Source organism: Chiloscyllium plagiosum, unplaced genomic scaffold (assembly GCF_037043375.1).
Source record: "Chiloscyllium plagiosum isolate Xiang-an unplaced genomic scaffold, Cpla_swu_hap1 HiC_scaffold_27, whole genome shotgun sequence".
NCBI classification, from domain to species: domain Eukaryota; kingdom Metazoa; phylum Chordata; class Chondrichthyes; order Orectolobiformes; family Hemiscylliidae; genus Chiloscyllium; species Chiloscyllium plagiosum.
In genome coordinates, this window is record NW_028270165.1 from 90,709,190 (window position 1) to 90,730,375 (window position 21,186).

Sequence of the window (21,186 nt, forward strand, 5' to 3'; positions counted from 1 at the left end):
TGTATGAGTGTGATGGAGTATAAGCCTGTGTGCGTGTTGGGTGGTGTGTGTCTGTGTCCGAGAGAGAGCGTGTACACGAGAGAGTATAGATAAAAGTGAGGAATTGCACTTTGCTTTAATAAAAAGGGGACGGACTTGTAGCAGTTACTGGCGGGGCCCTGGGTGCTGTTGTAGAAGAGAGACATGGTGTGGTTCAGGTACATAGTTCTTTGAAAGTTGCATCACTGGTAGACAGAGTTGTTAAGAGTTGATTAGCCCACTTGCCTTCATTGTTCACACCTTCATTAGATTACTCACAATGTGGAAATAGGCCCTTCGGCCCAACAAGTCCACACCGCCCCGCCGAAGTGCAACCCACCCATTCCCCTACATTTACCCCTTACCTAATACTACGGGCAATTTAGCATGGCCAATTCACCTGACCTGCACATCTTTGGACTGTGGGAGGAAAGCGGAGCACCCGGAGGAAACCAACGCAGACACGGGGAGAACGTGCAAACTCCACACAGTCAGTCGCCTGAGGTGGGAATTGAACCCGGGTCTCTGGCGCTGTGAGGCAGCAGTGCTAACCACTGTGCCACCGTGCCGCCCACACAGTTGAATATTGGAGTTGGGACATCATTTTGAAATTATACAGGATGTTGGTGAGGCCACTTTTAGAACACTGAGTACAGTTCTGGTTGCCCTGTTATAGGAAGAATACTATTAGAGAAGGTTCGGTAAAGATGTACCAGGATGTTGTCAGGACTGAAGGGTTTGAGTTATAAGGAGAGGCTGAGACTTTATTCACTGGAGTGGAGGAGGTTGAGGGGTGACCTTATTGAGATTTGTAAAATCATGAGGGGTGTCGGCAAGGTGAGTAGCAAAAATAGTGAGGAGCATGTTTGCTTATGTCGAGTCCTAAATAAATAAATATTGGCTCTACCGTTTCTTTTTCTCCTATTGGCATTTGGACACTTAAATTTGTCAGTAATTGCAGCATTGCCACAGAGTGTACAGCGCATGCTCCTCGGTGTCAGCAAGAACGGCGCATGCTCCTAGCTGTCCGCTGCAACGGGGCGCGACCTTCTTTAGAAGCTAATGGGGAGCCTTGGAGGACCGGAAGTAGGGTAGTCCTCCTGCCAATGAGAACATCCACTACTGTCTGAATGCGGAAGTTGTCCCATGAGCTTCTGAAGCTGCTGCACCTCTCTCTCTGAAAGAAGATTGAGCTTCACTCCAGACTACAACTTCCTTCCTCTGTTTAACATTGTGAGTACCGCACTCTCTTTTCCATTTCTTTATTTCATTGTGGGCTTCGATTATTGACTCGCAGCAACTGAATGTAAAGACAGTGAATCCAGGGAGGAGCAGACTCGGGAAATGTTGATCCAGATCAGTGTCTCAATTGGCAAAAACAGTCCCACAGTGTGAAGTTATAGCCTTTGCTGTGGGGGGATAAAACAGCAGAAAGGAAGTGCATTGTTTAAATGGTGATATATTGGGATGTGGGGAAAGTGAGGACTGCAGGTGTTGAAGATCAGAGTCAAAAAGTGTGGCAGCTTCCAAGCAGCAGGAGTTCGACGTTTCGGGCCCGAGCCCTTCATCGGGAATGCCGTGTGGATGTACAAAGGGGCCTCAGCGTCCTCCTACACCAGTCACTGCCTGTTGTGGAGACAGGTGCAGCAAGCAATCAGCAAGGCAAGTGTAATATTAGCAAGAGGAATTGAGTTCAGAAGTGGGGATGCCTTCCTGCTGTTCGGGGGGGGGGTCATTAAATATATTCAAGGCTGAACTCCTCTGATTTTTGAACAACAAAGAGGTGGATGTTTCTGGGGGAAGGCAAGAAAATGGTTTCAAGACCAGTATAGAACAGTTACAGAGTCAGACAGCACAGAAACAGACCCTTCAGCCCAACTAGTCCGTGCTGACTATGTTCACAAACTAAACTCGTTTCACCTGCCTGTCTTTGGCCCATATCCCTCCGAACCTTTCCTATTCATGTCCTTATCCAAACATCTTATAAACGTTGTTACTGTACCTGCATCCACCATTTCCTCTGGACATTCATTCCACACACAAACCACTCTCTCAAAGGAAAAAGGTGCTCCTCATATCTATCTTAAAATCTTTCTCCTCGCACCTTAAAAATTTGCTCCTAATCTTGAAACGACACCTGCCATTTACCTCATCTATGGTTTTATGATTCTCTATAATGTTGCATCTCAACCTCCTGTGTTCCACTGAAAACATCCCAGCCTATCCACCTCGATGTAGGTAGATTAATATCTAGTTATGATCTGTTCAAAGCTGGTGCAGGCTTGAAAGACCAACTGACCTACTCCTGCTCCCAACTCTCTCACTATGTCCAGGACAGTAAGGGACTATAGGACAGGAGCAGACATTTGGCCATTCACCACATCAGGTCTGCTCATACCATTCAATTGTGGCTGATCAGTTTGTCAACCCCATTCACCTGCTTTCTCCCAATACCTCTCGATCCCCTTGATACTCAAGAACCTATCTATTTCAGTTTTAAATATCCTCAGTGACCTGGCCTCCACAGCCTTCTGTGTCAAGGAATTCCATAGATTCACCACTCTCTGGCTGAAGTTTTTTCTTTTCTCCATTCTAAAAGGCACTCTGGTCCTAGTCTCTCTTACCAATTGAAACATCTTTCCAATGTCCAGGTCGTTCAGTATTATGTATGTTTCAATTAGATCCCCCCCCCCCCCCCCCCGTGAGTGTAGGCCTGTTAATCAACATGAACCAGACCCTTCAGGATGAGGTACAGCAGGGATTCGGTTCAGCAAACTGAGAATGGAGGGAGAGTGTGTGGGATGGAGATTTTCAGCTTCTCTGGAATAAGGGAGGAAAAAGCGATAAATCAGAACTGATCGGATGGGCTGATCGGCCAAAGAGTGGCAGGTGGAGTTTAATTTAGAGAAATGTGAGGTTTGCATTTTGGTCAAGCAATCCAGGCAAGACTTACACAGTTAAGGGGAGTGTTGCAGAACAAAGAGACCTTGGTATGTTTTCCTTTATTGGTCAGAGCATTGAGTACAGGATTTGGGAAGTCCTGTTGCTGTTGTGCAGGACATGTGGTTAGGCCACTTTTGGAATACTGCATTCAGTTCTGGTCTCCCTGCAATAGGAAAGATGTTGTGAAACTTTGAAAGGGGTGGAAAAACTTTTATAAGGCTTGTTGGCAGAGTTGGAACGTTTGAGGTACAGGGAGAGGCTGATAGGCCAGGGATATTTTCCCTGGAGCATCAGAGGTTGAGGGGTGACCTTATAAAAGTATATAAGCGGCATGGATCAGGGCCAGGTCTTTTCCCCAGGATAGGGGAGTCCAGAACTAGAAGAACATCGGTTTAAGGTGAATGGGGAAATGGGAAGTGAGTAGAAACTTTTTCACGCAGAGGGTGGTGGATGTATGGAACCTGCTGCCAGAGAAAGTCGTGGAGGCTGGCATAATGACAATATAAAAGGCATCTGCCTATATGAATGGCAAGGGTTTAGAGGGATATGGGCCAAATGCTGGCAAATGGAACTACGTTAATTTAGGATGTCTGGCTGGCATCTGTCTAGGTTAGGGTGGATTAGCCAGAGGATGTGCAGGTTCGGTGCATTAGTAAGGGTTAAATGCAGAGCAATAGGCGTTGGGGAATGGGTGTGGGTGGGTTACCCTTCGGAGGGTCGGTGTGGACTCCCTGGGCCGAGTGGCCTGCTTCCACACGATGGAGCTTTTCGGAAGGGAAGATGTTTTGCAAACTGCGCAGGCGCACTGCGGACCACACGCCCGCCGTCCGGAGCAGGGCTCAGAGGGATATGGGCCAAGTGCTGGCAAATGGGACGAGATTAATTTCGGATATCTGGTCAGCACCAAAGAGTTTGATCCAAGTGTCTGTTTCTATGCTGTATATCTGTGACTCTGGCTTTCCACAAACATTTACCACACCTTTACGTTCAGTTTCTCTCTGGTGTCTATGTTAATACCTTGATGTCTCACTTTGCTCCCCCGCTTCCCAGGGACGTTAACCATTTTGTGTCTGGTTCTTCATCAAGAAGTTGCATTGCAGGTTCACCCTGAATTGACACTCTTCCCAACTGCCCCGAGTGTGGGAAAGCCTTCCGGAATTCCTTGAACCTGCTCAGGCACCAGCGGCTCCACACTGGGGAAAGGCCCTTCAGCTGCCCCGAGTGTGGGAAGGCCTTTGTCCGGGCCTCCCACCTCCTGACCCACCAGCGGGTCCACACGGGGCAGAGGCCCTTCAGCTGTCCTGAGTGTGGGAAGAGATTTACCCAGGCCTCCAACTTGCTGACCCACCAGCGGGTCCACACAGAGGAAAGGCCCTTCAGCCGACCCGAGTGCTGGAAAGGCTTCACCTGCTCCTCCCACCTGCGGAGGCACCAGCGAGTTCACGTGCCACCGCAGGGGGATTGAAGGAGCGACGGCCCAGTGCCATTATTGACTGGACTATCAACCCAGTTTCGGGGACTCCTGTGTTTGAATTTCACCGCAGCAGATGGCGGACTTAGAATTTGGTCAGAAATCTGGAGTTCAGAATCTAACGGTGAAACCATTTTCGGGGGTTGGGGGTGGTGAAATCCCCATCAGATTCACTCACGTCCTTTTTAGGGAATGAAACTCGTGGTGGGAGAGGATTCACTCAGTCCTTCCAGCTATCTCCTTTTACCCGGTGTGGCCTACACGTGACTCCAGACCCACAACAGTCTGGTTGACTATGCCCTGCCACACCCCCCCCTCCACCCCCCCCCCCCCCCCCCCCTCCACTGGCAAATGCGTGGAGAGAAACTCACTTGGAATCAAGGCATGGGTTGAAATTGGTGAGTGAGGCAGTATTTCCTTTGGGTTCCGGCTGTAGCAAGGAACCAATTACAAAGGGACAACTCGGCGCTGACCAATAGTAGAGGAAGAGAGGCGGAGGGGGTGGCAGTGTGAGCGCTTTGACCTTGAGCTGCTTATTTAAAAAAAACAGCAACTTTTTCTACGTCTTTTTGGTGAGGGGGATGTGGGGGTGGAATCTGAAGCTGTAACAAAGTTGGGTCACAATAAAGGTTACCTGAACTTACTTACTGCAAGATTCAGGCTCTCATTGAAAGTTTTGAGCTCCAAGAGGTTTTTGTTTTAAAGCTGCTCATTTTTTTGCAGCCTCCTGTACTGAGTTCCCAATGTCGTGTATCAGATGGAGCAGTGAATGAGGAGCTAGTATTGTTAGAAATTGTACATTTTTTGTGAGTGCAGGTACTGCATCGTTTCATCGGCATTGTAAAGTTTCCTGGCAGCACAAGGAGGTGTGGGCTGTGTTCACTAGATACGCGTATCTTTACAATTAAGAATACCTAAATTGATATATTCAGAAACATAGCTGAAGTCTGAAAGCATGTTAAATTTTTTAAGAGCTGTTGAAACCTTTCTGAAACTTGCACTGAATTATATGCAGTTTAACCACAGCTCAGGACAGGTTGGAAGGGGTGAATGGCCTTTTCCTAGTCTTGTGATATTGGTTCTGACTAGCATGGAAACAAGCCCTTCAGTCCACGCCGACCAGATATTCTAACTTCACCTAGTGACCCATTTGCCAGAATTTGGTCAATGTCCCTCTAAACCCTTCCTATTCATATCCCCATCCAGATGCCTTTTAAATGCTGTAATTATATTGGCCTTCACCACTTCCTCTGACAGCTCATTCCATAAACGCACCACTCTTCGCGTGAAAAGGTTGCCCCTTAGGTCCCTCACAAATCTTACACCCCACCCCCAACCCTAAATCTATGCCCTCTAGTTCTGGACTCCCCCCTACCCCCAAACCTGGGGAAAAGAGATACAAAAGTTCATTTTCTCCCCCCACAGGATAAAGAGTTGCCCAGAGGCAGGGGGTTTCACTCTGAACCCCTCAAGACCAGTTCTGCGCAGTGACATCAACAATGGAACGAGGGGGTGGGGTAAGGTGTCTGGGTAATGGGGTGGGGCCAAGCCGAAAGCAGTCCCTGCACCATTTGCAAAAATCCCAACCCGAGGAATCTGCCCGAGGCAGATGGGAAATGGAAGCCTTTCCCACAGTTGCCACACTTCCACGGTTTCTCCACGGAACGGGATTCCACGGGTTTCTCCATGGCTGAAGCTTCAGATGTACACAAACGTGTGTGGAGCCCCTTCCCAGGCCATATAACTGTTTCAGACTCCACACTCAGTGCGCTGCAACAGTAGGGTCTCTCATCCAGTCCCACTGATGCTGAAAACTTACTCAAACAGGAATCAAAAAGCTTTGCTGCTTCTCACAGACTCATAGTTGAAAGTTGTTGTGGTCCCGATGGATTGAGTGACTGTCAGGCATTGACGTCAAATAAGGACTGCAGACGCTGGAGAGTCAGAGTCGAAAAGTGCGGCGCTGGAAAAGCACAGCAGGTCAGGCAGCCTCAGAGGAGCAGGAGAGTCAACATTTCAGGCATAAGGCCTTCATCTGTTGATTTTGAAACTTCCGTCTTCAGATCTTCAAATACTCCGTAAAGAGAGATTACAAAGCTCATCACTGTCAGTGCAGGGTAGAAATTCTGAACAAGCAATTCTACTTTCTATGGAATATTCTTGTGTTCTGTTATTCCACAAAATTGAAAGCACCATTCCACTCTCTCTCCCCCTCTGTTCTCACTCCGCTCTAGCTCATTCTCCTGAAGGTGCTGATTCAGGATCTTACAGGGGCAGAAAAGCAAAAACGTCAAGACTGACTTCTCTCTGCATTTTGGATAATTCCACCTGAAAGTTAATATCTTTCACAACACTGGGATACCGCTGAGAGGGAGCAGGTCTGATTTTGGGAAGCAAAGAAAATGTGTCAATTCAGGGTGAATCGGGAATGCAACTTCTTGAGGAAGAACCAGACACGAAATGGTTAACGTCCCCAGGAAGGTGGGAGCAAAATGAGATGTCAAGCCATTAACACCGACATTAGAGAGAAAGTGGACCTATTGACGTGGCAAATGTTAGTGGAAAGCCAGAATCATAGAGATGTACAGCACAGAAACAGACCCTTTGGTCCAACTCATCAGTACCAACCAGGTATTCTAAATTAATCCAGTCCCATTTGTCAGCACTTGGCCTATGTCCTCTAAACCCTTCCTATTCAGATACCCATCCAGATGCCTTTTAAGTGCTGTAATTGTACCAGCCATCACCATTTCCTCTGGCAGCTCATTCCTTACATACAGCACCCTTTGAATATAGGAGTTGCCCCTTAGGTTCCTCTTAAATCTCACCCTCACCCTGAACCTATAACCCATCCAGGGAAAAGATCTTTTCTATTTCCCCTATCCATGCCTCTCATGATTTTATAAACGGTTGTAGGGTCACCCTCAGCCTTTGAAAACTCAACAGAAAACAGCTCCACCCTGTTCAGCTCAAACCCTGACAACGTCCTTGTCAATCTTATCTGAATCCTTTCAGGTTTCACAACATCCTTCCTCGAGCAGAGAGACCAGAACTGCACACAATACTCCAAAAGTAGCCAAACAAATGCCCTGGAGAGTGCACAACGTCACCTCCCAACTCCAATCCTCAGAGGACTGGGAAAGTTTTCAAAACTCACAAAAGACAACCGGGAAAGAATGGAGGGACAAACAGATCTTTTGCGGGTCAGCTTGGAACATCAGGGTGGGGGAAAATGGGAATGAGGGAAAGAAGCTGAATGTGCTGGAGCAAGGTGGAGGAAGAACAGAGGATGCAAAACCGGTTTGAAGCTGCAACGAGGAATATTGCATGTGCTGTACTTGTACCTGTTGCACTTACTGGTGGGAATCGGGTGCATTTTAAACATCAAAACAGAACAGCTATCTACTCCTCCCGCCTTCCCAACGTCGATCCCTCTGTCCCTCCTCACCCGGGTAACTAAGACACATACCTGAGTTTGTGGAGTCTCCTCCCTCCCTGCATTCACTCCAGTTGCTACAAGTGAATAGATTTCCCCTCCCCCCATCTCTGTCTCCCTCCCAGGATGAAGAGTTGCCCAGACATAGTGAGATTCACTCACGGACAGGGCCACTTCCCTGCTGTGACATCAACATATCAAGAGGCGAGTCACAGTTTGCAAAACCCCTTCCCTTCAGAGAACCCTCAGTGTGGAAGCAGGCCACAGGGCCTAAAGACTCCATACTGACCCTCTGAAGGTTAACCCACCCACACCCATTCCCCTACACCTGTTGCTCTCCATTTACCCCATCTAACCTGCACATCCCTGGGCACTAAATAATTCAGCATGGCCAATCCACCCTAACCTGCACGTGCCTGGGCACTATGGGTAATTTGGCATAGCCAATCCCCCCGAACCTGCACATACAAATTCACCCCCATGGACGTGTGTGTGTGTTTGCACGAAAGAGAAACAAAAATCGACATCAGTATATCTCTGCCTATTTGAGAACAGGTGCCTTACTTCTGTTGTAAATATTGTTGTAAATCATAGCTGGGTGCTAATAGTTAGATGGAAGGGAGACAAAATTCCCCAAGTAGGGCACCATGAGAATCCTGGGAGAGAATTCTGGTTTACTTCTGAATGAACAAACATTAAGCATAAGCACCTATTTATTTCTAATTTTGTTTCATTTTTCTTGTTTAATTCCCTGTTATGACTACACTCTGTGCCTGGATGGTTGACAGGCTGGGAGATTGTGGGTTGGGGCATGATTACTGAATGTTTTAATGTTCCAGAAGGGGTAATAGGGAACAGGGAGATCAACAGAGGACGGAGAAATCAGGACCTGAAATCCGAGGTGACACCAGACTACCCTGTGATCAGTGCTTTGATTAGCAGTGCCAACCCTCTACCTTTACCGAGCTTCCCATCTGACTATCCCCTTGATATTCAGGATCCAATCCTTGCCACCCTGAAGCCATGTCTCTGTAAGGAGTCTCGGATCATAATTATTCTCTTCAATGTGTGCAGTCAACTCATTCACTTTTGTTACAATGCAGCACACATTCAGACACACTGTTTTAAGTTTCAATTTTTGTGACCTTTAAAATCCAGTTTTGATTGCTGGTACATTTACTCCCCTTGTCCCTTTCTATCACACTCTGATGTTCATTTTCCACATCACTATACTGCTGACTGGCCTTGATTTGGATTGGCCATGCTAAATTGCCCAGAATGTCCAGGGACGTGTAGGTGAGGTGGGTTAGCCATGGGAAATGCAGGGTTACAGTTTCATAGTAATAGAAGCAGGAGTCGGCCATTTGGCCCATCCAGCCTGCTCCACCATTCATTAAAATCATGGCTGATCTATCCATCAACTCAGCTCCTCCTCCCTGCATTGTCCCAACTACCCTTCATTCCCCTACCATTGCAAATACCCATTCAACTGTGTATTGAGTTTAGAGTCATAGCGATGTACAGCATGGAAACAGACCCTTTCGTCCAACCCGTCCCATGCCGACCAGATATCCCAACCCAATCTTGTCCCACCTGCCAGCACCCAATATCTCTCCAAACCCTTCCTATTCATATACCCATCCGAATGCCTCTTAAATGTTGCAATTGCACCAGTCTCCACAACTTCCTCTGGCAGGTCATTCCATACACACACCAGCCCCTGTGTGAAAAAGTTGCCCCTTTGGTCTCTTTCATATCTTTCCCTTCTCACCCTAAACCTATGCTCTCTAGTTCTGGACTCCCCCACCCCAGGGAAAAGATTTTGTCTATTTATCCTATCCATGCCCCTTATGATTTTATAAACCTCTATACGGTCACCCTTCAGCCTCTGACGCTCCAGGGAAAACAGTCCCAGCCTATTCAGTCTCTCCCTGTAGCTCAGATCCTCCAACCCTGGCAACATCCTTGTACATCTTTTCTGAACCCTTTCAAGTTTCACAACATCTTTCGCATATGAAGGAGACCAGAATTGCACGCAATATTCCAACAGTGGCCTAACCAATGTCCTGTACAGTCACAACATGACCTCTCGACTCCTGTACTCAATACTCTGACCAATAAAAGAAACCATACCAAACGCCATCTTCACTATCCTATCGACCTGTGACTCCACTTTCAAGGAGCTATGAATCTGCCCTCCAAGGTCTCTCTTAGTGAAAATGCCTCTACTGCTTCCGTGGTCAGAGAATTCCATAGATTCACTACTCTCTGGGAAAAGCAGTTCCTCCTCATCTCGGTCCTAAATCTGCTTCTCCTAATCTTGAGGCCTGGTCTCCCCAGTAACAGAAATGACTCGATAGGGTAGGGCTTCATCCCCACAGTGCAACAAATTCCCACCTTCCATCAAAATCCCAGATGTACTTACTTACTCACTCAGTTGTTGTCTCACAAATGCAAGATTTCATTGTAACTTCTGCTCCCATTAAGGGCAAAACATCTCCGAAAGCTGCTCTGAAACTTCAGCCTTCACAATCGCACCTCTGCTTTCACCGAAGAAGATTAGAGTCATACAGCACGGGAACAGCCCATTTGGTACAACTCGTCCATGCCGACCAGATATCCAAAATTCATCTTGTCCCATTTGCTAGCATTTGGCCCACATCCCTCTGCATCTGGGTGGGTACATGAATAGGAAGGGTTTTGAGGAATATGGGCCACATGCTGGCAAATGGAATAGATTGATTCCAGATATATGGTTGGCATAGACGAGTTGGGCTGAAGGATCTGTTTGTGTGGTGTATGACTCTAACTGTCTTCGGTGAAAGCAGAAGTGTGGTTGTGAAGTCTGGGTTTTCAGAGCAGCTTTCAAAGATGCTTTGCCCTTCCTGGGACCGGAAGAAGTTACAATGAAATCTTTCATTTGTGAGACAGCAAGCAACTAAGTGAGTACATCCGGGATTTTGGTGGAAAGTGGGAATTCATTGCACTGAGAGGATGAAGCACTACCCTATCCAGTCACTTCTGCTGGTGGCTGAGACTAGGCCCCAAGCTTTGGGGGAGTAGGTTTAGGACAGAGATGAGGAGGAGGAAGTGAGGGCTGCTGCTTTTCCCAGAGAGTAGTGTATCTGTGGAACTCTCTGCCCGAGGAAGCAGGCTCCAATATGCCCCGGTCCTAATTCTTCAGCTTGACGTACCCGTGACTGTAAACTTTGAAGTGCTTTGGTTAACTGCAAATATTTCCCACTTGTCCAACAATCCAGTGTCAGCTGTTTCAGTCATTGGGATGGTTTTGATTCAGCTACTAAATACATCTACTCTTATTAGACAATATTCATAACAATGTACGCAAGGTGATTCTATATACGCAAGTTGTAGACAATTTAAAAAGGCCGACCAAGCAAGGAGGTGGTTAACAAACACAGGGCATCCCTCTTCGAATATGCACCTTGTTTGTTTACAAATTAAACACGCTTCAGATCTTTTCCTAGCTGCTTTCCGAAAATCTGGGTGGCATCAGGTTTGAGAGTGTTAACAATAATGGACATCATCAACTGAAATAGGCAGCAGCAACGAATTAACACAAACCAGTCCAGCAGGGGGCACCCATGTTTTGGCTTGAGTATTGAGGGAGTAGAGATGGAAATGTGTTGCTGGAAAAGCGCAGCAGGTCAGGCAGCATCTAGGGAACAGGAGAATCGACGTTTCGGGCATTAGCCCTTCTTCAGTATTGAGGGAGGACCCTTTTTGAGACCCCTGTGATATCAGTACCATACCCAGGCTAATGTGCATTGAAACCAGATTATGAAGTGTTAACTTTCCTGCAAACTTCTGCCTGTGTGTGTCTCTGTAACATTTTCCAACTTGCTTCATATCTCAGTTTGTCAGCTTTTCTTTATTCCTTCCTTCCTTCCAAGGCTAATGAGGCACTCACATTCCAGAGCAGCCCAAGTTAGGGAGTTGAGCCTCATAAATCCTGGCTGTGACACATTGCTGCTTAACCAAGTGGGCAAACTCTATATACCTCTCCATTGTTCCATTTGCAAATCGAACACTTTTCAACACAAGTTGTTTGTGTCTCTGCATGAGTCCATAACCCAGGGAAATACAACAGAGTCTTTAATAGTTGCCCAATGTGTCCTGTATGCCAAATTCATTCAAATAGGGTTTCACCTCTCGTAACCCTGGGGTAAGCAAATTCATTATTACTAACTTTGTAAAGCACAAGTGCTCTCAGCAGTATTACGTCCAGGCGCTAGGTCCCTGTTGAGTTCCCTCACTGGTATCTTGTGGCTGAGTAGGGAGAATTGTATCAACATTTCTAACAGCACTTTTGTCCCTGGCCAGCTTTCCTCTTTAGTTTGGACACAACAAAAGCAGCAATCACCCTCTATATTTCATCTCTCAAAGGATATCGGCCGGTGACCTGGCAGGACCAGGGTATCTCCTGCCTGACTCGCCAACTGTGGGGGATGAAAATAAAGCCCCATGTCAGGGAAGAATTTGTTTATCAGGAAGCAGCACAGCTGCAAGGCCAACCGTCTCCGCTGAGCCTGGGAAACACAAACTTAAGCAGGCACTAAGCTGAGATTCAAAATGGTTTCCAGGCTTTAATATGTGACCAAATGGCTGACCCAAATCTAATAATTCTCCCACATCATCGCAGGGAATTAAACAAGAAAAATGAAACAAAATGAGAAATAAATAGGCGATCGTGCTTAATGTTTGTTCATTATGAAGTAAACAGGAAATAGCAGTCTCCCAGGATTCTTATGGTGCCCTACTTGAGGAATTCTGTCCAACAAGTTTAATTGGAAGCACTAACTTTCAGAGTGCAGCTCCTTCATCAGGGGATTGTGGAATATAAGATTGTAAGACACAGAATTTATTGCAACAGTTTATAGTGTGATGTAACTGAAATTATATATTGAAAAAGACCCGGATTGTTTAAGTCTCTCCTCTGTTCGAATGACCATGATAGTTTCACTTCTTTCAAATGTAAATCACAAAACCTTTTAAAATAGTTAAATCCTCAAGTGAACTTTACCAATTGGTGTCGCATCAGCCCAGATAATGTATTGAAGGTGTGAGCTCCCCTGTGTGAGACTGTCTGTGCCACAATGGTTAAACTGACTTACAGAATCTTACATGGATTCATGCAGTCTTTGAGCAAAGTAAGACATAATTCTGCAGGTACAAATTCACCCAATAAACTTGTGCGTGTGTGTTTGTGTCTGTGTGTGGGGGAGGGGGGGAGAGATGTATATTTGCAGATACATTCTATGTGCATTTTTGTAAGGAAAAATCTGCAGGCAGTCAATACATGTAATAGTTTGTAAATTCGACTTTGGAAACAGAACCAGTCTGACTCCAGATTGGGATACAGGCAGATTCTGACTTCACACCTTTAATGCATTGTCTGAGCTGAGATAAGACCATAAGACATAGGAGCAGAAGTAAGGCCATTCAGCCCATCGAGTCCACTCTGTCATTTAATCATGGCTTGAGCTTTTGCTATAAAACCTTGTTATCTTGAGAAGGTGACAACAAGATGTTCTGGGATTTACATTGTAATGAGACCTGTAACCTGTTTGAAAAGGTCACAACCTGGAGTTGTGATTCTAGAATCTGGTTTCTAGTATCTGCAGTCCTTGTTTTTACCTAGTTGATTTTAACCCTACAGTGAATCCTCTTGCAAGGATGCCTGCCTTGAAGAAGTTTTCCTCCTCTCTCTACAAGAATCTCAAGGAATCCCTCTCCCACTGCAACTCCCAACACGTTTCCTCTACCCTGAGGCTCTTTGACCATGTCCTCAAACAGACTCGCGACCACAGCCACGTTTGTTTCCTTGGTGCCTGCCTCCGTAACCAACTCATCCTACACAGACTCCGGACCACCTTTAAACCAGCAGAGTTCAGATCTGAACCCTGCAGGCGCTCTGCCTCTATTCCTCATGAAGGGCTTTTGCCCGAAAGGAAGATTTTTCTGCTCCTCGGATGCTGCCTGAATTGCTGAGCTTTTCCAGCACCACTCTAATCAAAAGTGGATTGGCCATGCTGAATTAGGGTGGATTGGCTATGCTAAATTACCCATAGTGCCCAAGGATGTGCAGGTTAGGGTTAATTGGCCGTGCTAAATTCCCCATAGTGCCCAGGGATGTGCAGGTGAGGGTGGATTGGCCGTGCTAAATTACCCATAGTGCCCAGGGATGAGCAGGTTAGGGTGGATTGGCCGTGCTAAATTACCCATAGTGCCCAGGGATGTGCAGGTGAGGGTGGATTGGCCGTGTTAAATTACCCATAGTGCCCAGGGATGTCCAGGTTAGATTGGATTGGCTGTGCTAAATTACCCACAGTGCCCAGGGATGTGCAGGTTAGGGTGGATTGGCCATGCTAAATTAGGCATAATATGCAGGTAAGGTGCATGACTCAGGGATAAATGCAGGGGAATGGGTGTGGGTTGGTGACACTTGGGAGGGTCGGTGAGGCCGAGTGGCCTGCTTCCACACTGTGGGGATTCTCTGAAGGGAGCGGTGTTTTTGGAAAGCGTGTTCTCCCCCGTGTGCTTCAGCGCATGCGCAGTGCGGCGTCCCGCTGTTCGCCATGCTCCGCCCCCTAAGCCGTCAGTTTTCCTCGCCCCGTCCCTATGTGACGTCACGAGGCGGAAGTGGCCCTGTCAGTTTCAAAGTGAATCTCCCGCCCTCTGGCCGACTCTTCATCCTGGGAGGGAGGCAGAGATGGGAGGAGGGGAAATTGGTCACTTGTAGCAACTGGAGTGAATGCAGGGAGGGAGCAGCCTCCGCAAACTCAGGTATCTGTCTTAGTTACCCGGGTGAGGAGGGACTGAAGGATAGAGATTGGGAAGGGGGAGGGCTGGATATCTCCTGTTTTGATGTTTAAAATGCACCCGATTCCCACCAGTAACTGCAACAGGTACAAGTACAGCACATGCAATATTCCTCATTGCAGCTTCAAGCCGGCTTTGCATCCTCTGTTCTTCCTCCACCTTGCTCCAGCACATTCAGCTTCTTTCCCTCATTCACATTCCTCCTCCACCCCCTCCCGATGTTCCAAGCTGATCCTCAAAAGATCGGTTTGTCCCTCCATTCTTTCCCGGTGGCGTCCATTACTCTTGTCTATTTCTTGTCTTATTCAGCCTTGTGCGTGAACAACGTGTTAGCGTATATCCTCTTTCACTGCCAGCTGCTTCCTTGTTTGCGAAAGCAATATTTCCTCCCATTTTTCGCCGACGCTGAGCCTTCTGACCTCCCTGATTGTGTTTTTGCAGAAGCAGCAAACAGATGCTTATAACTGTTTGTACGAGCATGTCTAGCTTAACCTACACCCCCTCCCCTCACAGCACCTTATCTGTTTGATCTGTAACATCTACCATTGTTTGCAGGCACATTTCATGTATGCACATTTTAGCTATACTAAAATGTGCATACTAACACTGCTTTAACTATATCCCACAGGGGTGACCCTACAACCTTGGATAAAATAATGTGGGGCATGGTGAGGGTAAATAGACAAGATCTTTGATCTGGGATTGCTCATAGGTTTAGGGTGAGATTTAAAAGAAACCTAAGGGGCAACTCCTATGCACAGAGGGTGGTGTGTGTTAAGAATGAGCTGCCAGAGGAAGAGGTGGCTGCTGGTACAATTACAACCTTTTAAAAGGTATCTGGCTGGGTATATGTTGGGAAACATTTAGAGGGACATGGGCCAAGTGCTGGCAAATGGGACGAGATTGATTTAGGATATCTGGTCAGCATGGACTGAAGGGACTGTTTCTATGCTGTACATCTGTGATTCTGGCTTGCTACGAATGTTTGTCACATCTGTATGTTCAGTTTTTCCCTGATGTTGGTGTTAACGCCTTGGTGTCTTATTTTGCTCCACACATCCTGGGGACATTAACCATTTCCTATCTGGTTGTTCTGATCTGGACTGCTGTCTGGATCTTCGGATTTCTGGGATTGGTCAATATACACATCTGGAAGTGACTTTGTCAATCATACAAGCAATAGTTTATTCTTTGATATGGCCTGGACGGTAGACTCTGATCAGCCCAGAAGGATGAGATGAGATTAGATTAGATTCCCAACAATGTGGAAACAGGCCCTTTGGCCCAACGACTCCACACCGATCCTCTGAAGAGTAGCCCACCCAGACCAATCTCCCTCTGACTAATGCACCGAACATTATGGGAAGTTTAGCATGGCCAATTCACCACATCTGCACATCTTTGGATTGTGGGAGGAAACCCACGCAGACATGGGGAGAATGTGCAAACTCCACCCAGCCAGCCCCCCAAGGCTGGAATCGAACCTGGGACCCTGGTGCTGTGAGGCAGCAGTGCTAACCACTGAGCCACCGATGAGTACTCCTAGAGTGCCAAAATAATCTGCCGACTTTTAGAGTTTGGATAGAACTTATGTACATTGTTTGAGTCAGACATTGAGCATGATCACATAGTAACAACCAATCAGATCCCGCAAGGTCCTCATACATTTTTGACTTAGACTAGGGTGGCACGGTGGCTCAGTGGTTAGCACTGCTACCTCACAGCACCAGGGTCCCAGGTTCGATTCCAGCCTTGGGTGACCTTGGGCAGGTTGGGCCAAAGGGTCTGTTTCTGCGCTGTGTGACTCTAATTGTCTTCAGTGGAAGCAGAAGTGTAGTCGTGAAGGTTGGACTTTTAGAGCATGTTTTGCCCTGACTGGGAGCAGAATAGTTTGACTGAAGTGTATTGGTGTTAATGCCTTGATGTCTCATTTTGCTCCCACCTTCTCGGGGTCGTTAACCATTTTGTGTCTGGCCCTTCCTCAAGAAGCTGCATTGCAGGTTCACCCTGAATTGACACTTTTATTTTTGCTTCCCAAAATCAGACCTGCTCACTCTCAGCAGTATCCCAGCGTTGTGAAAGATATTAACTTTCAGGTGGAGGTATCCAAAATTCGGAGAGATGTCAGTCTTGATGTTTTTGCTTTTTCTGCCCCTGTAAGATCCTGAATCAGCACCTTCAGGGGAATTAGTTAGAGCGGAGTGAGAACAGAGGGGGAGAGAGAGTGGGATGGAGCTTTCAATTTTGTGGAACAACAAAAGAATATTCCACAGAAAGTAGAATTGCTTGTTCTGAATTTCTACCCTGCACTGATAGTGATGGCTTTTGTAATCTCTTTTTGCAGAGTATTTGAAAATCTGAAGTCAGAAGATTCAAAATCAACAGATGAAGGGCTTATGCCCGAAACCTTGACTCCTGCTCTTCGGATGCTGCATGACCTGCTGTACTTTTTCAGCGCCACATTTTTCAACTAACTCTCCAGCGTCTGCAGTCCTCACTTTGATGTCAATGTCTGACAGTCACCCAATCCATCGGGAACACAACGGTTTTTGACTGTGATTTCTGTGAGAGGGATCAACGCTTTTTGGGTCCTGTTTGAGGACGTTTTCCGCATCAGTGGGACTGGACGAGAGACCCCACTGTTGCAGCGCACTGTGCGTGGAGCCAGAAACAGTAATACGGCCTGGAAAGGGGATTTCACGGCAGGGAGGGGCTCTGCACGTGTTTGTGAGCAGCTGAAGCTGTGGCCATGGAGAAACCTGAGGAATCGTGGAAGTGTGGCGACTGTGGGAAAGGCTTCCGTTTCCCGTCTGTCCTGGAGACTCATCGGCGCAGTCACACCAGGGAGAGGCCATTCCCCTGCACCGAGTGCGGGAAGGCCTTCAGCACATCCTCCAACCTATTGGCCCACCAGCGGGTCCACACCGGGGAGAGGCCGTTCACCTGCTCTCAGTGTGGGAAGGGCTTCACCTGCTCCTCCAACCTGCAGAGCCACCAGTGGATCCACACGGGAGAGAGGCCCTTCAGCTGCTCTCAGTGCGGGAAGGCCTTCAGGACATCTTCCTCCCTGCTGACCCACCAGCATGTCCACACGGGGGAGAGGCCGTTCACCTGCTCTCAGTGTGGTAAGGCCTTCACCTCCTCCTCCAAACTGCGGAAGCACCAGTGGGTCCACACGGGGGAGAGGCCCTTCAGCTGCCCCGAGTGCTGGAAGGCCTTCAGCACATCCTCCATCCTGCTGAGGCACCAGCGGGTCCACACCGGGGAGAGGCCATTCACCTGCTCTCAGTGCGGGAAGGGCTTCACCTGCTCCTCCTACCTCCAGACCCACCAGCGGATCCACACGGGGGAGAGGCCCTTCAGCTGCCCCGAGTGCAGGAAGGCCTTCAGCACATCTTCCTCCCTGCTGACCCACCAGCGTGTCCACACCGGGGAGAGGCCGTTCACCTGCTCTCCGTGCGGGAAGGGCTTCACCACCTCCTTCAACCTGCAGAGCCACCAGCGGATCCACACGGGGGAGAGGCCGTTCCCCTGCTCTCAGTGCGGGAAAGCCTTCACCACCTCCTTCAACCTGCTGACCCACCAGCGGGTCCACACTGGGGAGAGGCCATTCACCTGCTCTCAGTGCGGGAAGGGCTTCACCTACTCCTCCTACCTGCGGAAGCACCAGCGAGTTCACGTGCCATCGCAGGGGGATTGAAGGAGTGACGGCCAAGTGCCATTATCGATTGGACTATCAGCCCGGTTCCGGGGACTCCTGGGTTCGATTCCCGCCACGACAGATGGCAGAGGGAGGGGGTGGTACGGGGGAGAAAGCCCCCATCTGATTCACTCTCTCCCTTGTTAGGGAAGGGAACCGCCATTGTGGGAAAGGATTCACTCAGTCGTTCCAGCTGCATCCTTTACCTGGTCTGGCCTACACGTGACTCCAGACCCACAGCAGTCTGGTTGACTCTACGCTGCCCCTTCCTGGCAAATGAGCAGGGAGAAACTTACTTGGAGACAGGGTATGGGTTGAAATTGCGGAGTGAGGCAATACTTCCTCCGGGTTACGGCTGTACCAAGGATCCGATTACAAAGGGACAACTTGGTGCTGGCCAATAGTAAAGACAGCGTGGTGAGGAGGGGAAGTGTGGTGGGGGTGGTGGTGGGGTGGGGGAGAGGGGAGGTGTGGTGTGTGTACTTTGACCTTGAGCTGTTCAAAAGGCAGATACTTTTTCTCTGCCTCTTTGCTGGGGGAATCTGAAGCTGTAACAAAGTTGGGTTGCAATAAAGGTTACCTGAACTTACCACCGGGCTCAGACTCTCATTGAAAGCTTTGAGCTCCAAGAGGTTTTGTTTTAAAGCTGCTCATTTCGTTCAGCCTCCTGCACGAAGTTTAGAACATAGAACAATACAGCGCAGAACAGGCCCATCGGCCCTCGATGTTGCACCGACCTGTGAACTATTCTCAGTTCGTTCCCCGACACTATCCCAAAATCAACCACGCGCTTATCTAAGGATTGTTTCAATCTCCCTAATGTGGCAGAGTTGACTACCTTCGCAGGTAGGGCATTCCACGCCCTTACCATTCTCTGCATAAAGAACTTGCTTCTGACATCTGTCTTAAATCTATCACCCCTCAATTTGTACAGGTTGCAGGGGGACTTGGATAAACTGCTGAGAGGTGGCAAATGGAGTTCAATGCAGCTAAGTGTGAGGTGATTCACTTTGGGAAGGTGATGTCACCATCCTCAGAAAAAGTATTTCACTGTCTCCCCTATCTAATCCTCTGATCATCTTATATATCTCTATCAAATTCCCCCTTATCAGCCTTTCCTCATAAGGCCCTCCCTCCCGACCAGGCAACAACCTGGTCCTCTGCACCTTTTCCAATGCTTCCCACATCCTTCCTTAAATATGGGGACCAGAACTATACACAATGTTCCAAGTGTGGCTGCTCCAGCGTTTTGTATAGTTGCAGCGTGATATTGAGGTTTTGGAACTCAATCCCTCCACCCAATGAAACCTAACACCCCGTATGCCTTCTTCACAGCACTATCCACCTGAGTGGCAACTTTCAGGGATCTATGCACATGGACTCCAAGATCACTGCCTTCCTGTTATTCTTCCCAAAGTGAATCACCTCACATTTAGCTGCATTGAACTCCATTTGCCACCTCTCAGTCCAATTCTGCAGTTTATCCAAGTCCCCCTGCAACATTCTTCCAAACTGTCCAGTACTCCACCAACTTTAGTTTCGTCTGCAAATTTACTAATCCATCCACTTATGCCTGTGTCTCAGCCATTTAAAAAAACGACAAACCGCAGTAGTCCCAAAACAGATCCTTGTGGCACACCACTAGTAACCGGACTCCAGGCTGAATATTTTCCATAAACCACCACTCGCTAACTTCTTTCAGAAAGCCCAGTTTGTAATCCAAACTGCTAAATCACCCTCAATCCTATGCCTCTGCATTTACTCCAACAGTATACCATGTGGAACTTTATCAAAGGCTTTACAGAGGTCCATGTACACCACGTCAACTCCCCTACCTTCATCTACATGCTTGGTCACTTTCTCAAAAAACCCAATGAGGTTTGTGAGAGACGATCTGCCCTTGATGAAACCATGTTGACTATCTGAAATCAAATTGTTGTTTGCTGGATGATTATAAATCCTATCTCTAATGTTCCTTTCCAAAAGCTTTCCTTCAACAGACGTAAGGCTCACTGGTCTATAATTACCTGGGTCATCTCTGCTGCATTTCTTGAACAAGGACACAACATTTGCAATCCTCCACTCTGGTACTAAACCTGTAGACAATGACGACTCAAATATCAAAGCCAAAGGCTCTGCTATCTCCTCCTTTGCTTCCCAGAGAATCCTTGGATAAATCCCATCCGGTCCAGGGCACTTGTCTACTTTCACTCCTTCTAGAATTGATAACACCTGTGTGCAACTAACCTCGATCCTTTCGAGTCTAATATCTCGTACCTCATTCTTCTCTACAATATTCTCCTTTTCCTGAGTGAAGATATTCATTAACACATCTCCAATCTCCACAGGGCCCACACTCAACTTCCCACTTCTGTCTTTGACTGGCCCTATTCCTACCATAATCATCCTTTTATTCCTCACATACCTATAGAAAGCTTTAGGGTTCTCCTTTATGTGTTAAAGACTGCTCATGTCCTCTCATTGCTCTTAACTCTGTTTAAATCCTTCCTAGCTGATCTGTAACTCTCTATCGCCTCATCTGAACCATTTTGCCTCATCAACACATGAGCCTCCTCCTTCTTTGTAACAAGAGATGCAATTTCTGTTGTAAACCACGGTTCCCTTACCTTATCACTTCCTTCCTGCCTGACAGAGACATACCTATCAAGGACACACTAACTTTTTCTTAAACCAGCTCCACACTTCAATTGTTCCCATCCCCTGCATTTTGCTACCCTATTCTATGCATCCTAAGTCTTGCCTAATTGCATTATA

General features: G+C 47.6%; 3 protein-coding genes across 4 annotated transcripts in view; 2 read left to right on the forward strand and 1 right to left on the reverse strand.

Moving 5' to 3' along the window:
* The window catches only part of LOC148144987 (uncharacterized), a 518,924-nt gene that overhangs the window by 40,381 nt on the left and 457,357 nt on the right, over nucleotides 1-21,186 (forward strand). The window lies entirely within an intron of this gene.
* The window catches only part of LOC148144988 (uncharacterized), a 144,761-nt gene that overhangs the window by 19,726 nt on the left and 103,849 nt on the right, over nucleotides 1-21,186 (reverse strand). The window lies entirely within an intron of this gene.
* On the forward strand, nucleotides 1,038-19,676 carry LOC148144989 (uncharacterized). 2 transcript variants are annotated; one of them, XM_087975600.1, is made up of 3 exons: nucleotides 1,038-1,251; nucleotides 17,056-18,841; nucleotides 18,880-19,676. In XM_087975600.1, the coding sequence occupies exon 2, from the start codon at nucleotides 17,461-17,463 to the stop codon at nucleotides 18,409-18,411; it is 951 nt and encodes a 316-aa protein (XP_087831726.1). In that variant the 5' UTR covers nucleotides 1,038-1,251; nucleotides 17,056-17,460; the 3' UTR covers nucleotides 18,412-18,841; nucleotides 18,880-19,676. The 2 variants fall into 2 exon arrangements, with proteins under 2 accessions (XP_087831726.1, XP_087831727.1); XM_087975601.1 differs by lacking the exon at nucleotides 1,038-1,251 and adding an exon at nucleotides 14,488-14,675.

Excerpts from the sequence above, each read along its gene's own strand:
- LOC148144989 (XM_087975600.1), top strand. The coding sequence starts at position 17,461 with ATGGAGAAACCTGAGGAATCGTGGAAGTGTGGCGACTGTGGGAAAGGC.